The following is a 5,000-nucleotide window of genomic DNA, read 5'->3' on the forward strand; positions in this document are numbered from 1 at the left end:
ATGGCTTGTAAATTTCGTCTCGTCTTAGTCTCCTTGACGAAAATATATTTTTTTTTTCGTCATATTTTGATTAGCTTGAGGCAATTTTTAGTGCGTCATCGTCTCGTCATCGTCAAGGGAAAAAGGGGCGTTGACGAAATATTTTCGTCATCGTCGTGGTTGACGAAATTAACACTGGTGTGTATATGTGTGTGTGTGTGTGTGTGTGTGTGTGTGTGTGTGTGTGTGTGTGTCTGTGTGTGTATGTATGTGTGTGTGTGTGTGTGTGTGTGTGTGTGTGTGTGTGTCTACCTGGAAGTGCATGGGGAAATAGGCCTGCCAACCGCTGATGGCGTTCATGCGGCACCTGTTGAGGTAAAGTAGAGCCAAAAATACTGAATAAGACCAAGATATCGCAAAACACGCCCACTCAATGCAAAAGCGTGTGCTCAAGTTGGGTCTCCTAAGGGGGCGTTGTCCCCCACTTCTTCTTCTCTTTTTGAGGTGTTTGCGCAAGACGTGCGCTACCGCCATCTACAGCGCTAAGGGGACTTCATTGATTCTCAACCTCAGGACTCCGAAGGTCTCCTAACCAAGGTCTCCTAAAGGGGCGTTCACCCGACATAAAGTGGATACCGGAAGGAAACAAAATGACGCTTCTTGGTTAGATCCATTTTCTTTGGTAGAGCAGTTAAGTACACTTCCTCACCCAGTTGAAGAGTGTAGTAAAGTGTAGTAAAATGTAGTAAAGTGTAGTAAAGTAAAGTACCTGTTGAGGAACTCGGTGGTGACGGCGGTGTCGGGCGTGGCCAGGAAGAAGAGCGTGTCCACCGGGTGCTTCCTGGATACGATGTCCAACACACGCAGCAACGCAGGACTCTACACACACACACACACACACACACACACACGCACGCACACACACACACACACACACACACACACACACACACACACAGACACACACACACACACACACACACACACACACACACACACACACACACACACACACACACACACACACACACACATACACATGCACATACACACACACACACACACACACACACACACACACACACACACACACACACACACACACACACACACACACACAGACACAGACACACACACACACACACACAGGGAATATGAGGAGAGCACCCAGGAGGGAGCAAGAGAGCGAGCGAAAGACAGAGAGAGAGAGGGAGAGAGAGAGGGAGAGAGAGAGGGAGAGAGAGAGAGAGAGAGAGAGAGAGAGAGAGAGAGAGAGAGACAGACAGACAGAGACAAAGAGAGAGAGAGAGAGAGAGAGAGAGACAGAGAGAGAGAGGGAGAGAGAGAGAGAGAGAGAGAGAGAGAGATAGAGAGAGAGAGACAACGAGAGAGAGAGAGAGACCAACAGAGAGAGAGAGAAAGAGAGAGAGAGAGAAAGAGCAAGAGAGAGAGAGATAGAGTGGAAACCAGGCCTACCTCCGTCTTGACGCTGATCCAGGGCACCTTGACGCTGGGGTACTTGCGCTCGTGCTGCGCGACCTTGGCCTTGACCTCTGCGAAGACGTCCTGCTGGCCGACCCTCTGTGCCTCCAGGGGGTCGTAGATGAAGAGGAAAGTCAGCACGGCGTTCTCCGCCGTCTCGAACAGGTTGGAGGCGTACAGGTCCAGGAAGTGCAGAGCGGCGTCGCGCTCCGAACTCACCAGCGGCAGCAGCACGTGGACACGCGTAGCCTCCGTCACGTACGGCATCGGGATGATCTCCACCTGGCTCAGGGGACGAACTAAGTGGACCTGAGGAGAGGAGAATTAAATAAATTAATATAATATTATCTTCATGTGTAGCCTCTGTCACGTACTGCATCGGGATGATCTCAACCTTGCTCAAATATAAAGATATATAATGATAATTATTATAATTAGAAGTCCGTCGTCCTTTTTCAAGTGACAGGAGAGTTTAGATATTAAATAGTTATCTTCAGAAGAATATAGGTATTCATCTCTATGCGTCGCCTCCGTAACGTAGGGCATCGGGATGATCTCCACCTGGCTGAGAGGAGGAACCAAGTGGACCTGGAGAGGAGAGTTAAATAAATATAGATATTAAATAGTTGTCTTCACGCGTGGCCTCAGTAACGTAGGACATGGGGATAATCTTAACCTGACTTAAAAGACGAACCAGGTGGACCTGATATGAGGAGAAAAATGTAGATACACAAAAGTGATCTTGGTAAGAATATAAATCTCTATGCATCGCTTCCGTCACGTAGGGCATGAGGATGATCTCAACCTTGCTCAGGGGGCGAACCAGGTGGACCTACAGAGAAGAATCAAGTAAATATTAATCAAGCAGTTATTTTATTTCAATATTATTATATGGTGTGACGTCATCGGTCGAATGCTCCATTCATTTCAATGGGGCTCCCCAACGTTCGCACGTCTGTTATTTGAAATAACGGACGGGTTGGTCTATATCAGACCGCTGTCAAAGGCAACAAGACTTTTCACTGCTAAAGCGACTTTTCAACAAGACTCTAATCAGCTGCTGTGATAGACAACACCTGTTGTCTAGGCTACCTGTTGCCTAGCGGTGTTCCACAACGGCACTGTTTTGTTTTGCGCAGCAACAATCTTTTGACATGAAAAATTATAATAAACTTAACATTAAATAAAGAAATGTCCCCGCCATGTGTGAATCATTTAAGTATATCCATATAATAAGCGGGTTAACGTTCAGCGAGTCGGTCGCTTTGTGGAATAGCAGCACTTCAGAGAGAAGCTCCGCGTCGGGGTCTAAAGATTCTCTCTGTCGTACTGCTATTCCACGGTAGCGACCTTCTCGCCGAACGTTAACCCTTACTTATTCTACATGTATTTATTTCTGGCTCAGAGGTACAGCCTTGGTGCAGGTGCTGTATGCTGTGATTTATGTCCTCGTCTGTAAGTCACTGAATGAGTCTGTGTAATGTAACATAATTGATAGATATATGATATGAGTTTATTATAATTACCCTGCAGGCCAGTGGCCTATATATTATGGTAATTATGATATATAATGATAATATATCATACTATTATTATAATTACCCTGCAGGCCAGTGGCCTATATATTATGGTAATTATGATATATAATGATAATATATCATACTATTATTATAATTACCCTGCAGGCCAGTGGCCTATATATTATGGTAATTATGGTATATAATGATAATGTAATATACTATAAGGATAATTACCCTGCAGGCCAGTGGCCTATATATTATGGTAATTATGATATATAATGATAATATATCATACTATTATTATAATTACCCTGCAGGCCAGTGGCCTATATATTATGGTAATTATGATATATAATGATAATATATCATACTATTATTATAATTACCCTGCAGGCCAGTGGCCTATATATTATGGTAATTATGGTATATAATGATAATATATCATACTATTATTATAATTACCCTGCAGGCCAGTGGCCTATATATTATGGTAATTATGGTATATAATGATAATGTAATATACTATAAGGATAATTACCCTGCAGGCCAGTGGCCTATATATTATGGTAATTATGGTATATAATGATAATATATCATACTATTATTATAATTACCCTGCAGGCCAGTGGCCTATATATTATGGTAATTATGGTATATAATGATAATGTAATATACTATAAGGATAATTACCCTGCAGGCCAGTGGCCTATATATTATGGTAATTATGATATATAATGATAATATGTTATATTATAAGGATAATTACCCTGCAGGCGAGTGGCCTATATATTATGGTAATTATGATATATAATGATAATATATCATACTATTATTATAATTACCCTGCAGGCCAGTGGCCTATATATTATGGTAATTATGATATATAATGATAATATGTTATATTATAAGGATAATTACCCTGCAGGCGAGTGGCCTATATACTATGGTAATTATGATATATAATGATAATGTAATATACTATAAGGATAATTACCCTGCAGGCGAGTGGCCTATATATTATGGTAATTATGATATATAATGATAATGTAATATACTATAAGGATAATTACCCTGCAGGCGAGTGGTCCAGTGTGTCCCGCCTCAGTTTTGGCCTCCAGCGCCAGATCCAGTGTGTACTCCATGCCTCTGGTGGGGTCGAAGCGGCGGTACCCGTTGACGAGGCGTCGCTTGGTGAGCGTGAGCGTGGGCGCGTACTTCCTGTTCAGCTCAGCCACCGCCGTCTGCACGATGTCCTGCACGTCCAGGCGATCGGCCCCCTCTAGTGGGCACTTGGGGGATCCGTCTCCGCAGGCGTACAGCTGGTCCTCCGTAAAGTAGTCCCAGCGCAACACCTCGAAACGCGTCTTGGGCTCGAACGGCGGAGGCACGCCCACGGGCCACAGGGCGCTACGGTTACCGTCCACTGCCACCTCGCTCACGTTCTTGATCTCCGCCTGGGAGGAAGGGAAATAAGAGGTGATTTAGTAGTGTGTGTGTGTGTGTGTGTGTGCGTGTGTGTGTGTGTGTGTGTGTGTGTGTGTGTGTGTGTGTGTGTGTGTCAGCGCACCTGTAGTGACTTTCTATCTCCTCATAGGTCCTCTGCAGTTACATCTGTGTGTGTGTGTGTGTGTGTGTGTGTGTGTGTGTGTGTGTGTGTGTGTGTGTGTGTGTGTGTGTGTGTGTGTGTGTGTGTGTGTGTGTGTGTGTGTGTGTGTGTGTGTGTGTGTGTGTGTGTGTGGTAGTTTGGGCCATGTGCATAGTCTGGTCACTAGGGGGCTAAGGATGCTTGGCTTCCCAAAAATGAATGCAAAAAACTTGCTAAAATACTTATTATTCAATATAGTCGACAGATATGAAGAAGAAGGTGCTGTGTATATCCTTGAGACCTTTATTATGGACTATTGATCACTGTGGTGCCAACTGCCAACTATCTATAGTAAGGTCGCCAAATTCCGCCCACTTCACTGATCTCTTCACTGAAAACGTGATATCACTATTTAAAATACTATTTAATTATGC

At 43.9% G+C, this 5,000-nt stretch overlaps 1 protein-coding gene across 1 annotated transcript in view; it reads right to left on the bottom strand.

Annotated features, from left to right (window-relative positions):
- LOC134459943 (chondroitin sulfate synthase 2-like) overlaps positions 1 to 5,000 on the bottom strand; it is a 37,458-nt gene that overhangs the window by 5,284 nt on the left and 27,174 nt on the right. Inside the window, exons 5-8 of the mRNA XM_063212448.1 lie at positions 4,052 to 4,435; positions 1,456 to 1,770; positions 749 to 858; positions 292 to 346 (exon numbers count right to left, since the gene is read on the bottom strand). Coding sequence (XP_063068518.1) covers positions 292 to 346; positions 749 to 858; positions 1,456 to 1,770; positions 4,052 to 4,435 — 864 coding nt within the window. The remainder of the gene's footprint in view (positions 1 to 291; positions 347 to 748; positions 859 to 1,455; positions 1,771 to 4,051; positions 4,436 to 5,000) is intronic.

This window comes from Engraulis encrasicolus, chromosome 12 (genome assembly GCF_034702125.1).
Source record: "Engraulis encrasicolus isolate BLACKSEA-1 chromosome 12, IST_EnEncr_1.0, whole genome shotgun sequence".
Lineage (NCBI taxonomy): Eukaryota > Metazoa > Chordata > Actinopteri > Clupeiformes > Engraulidae > Engraulis > Engraulis encrasicolus.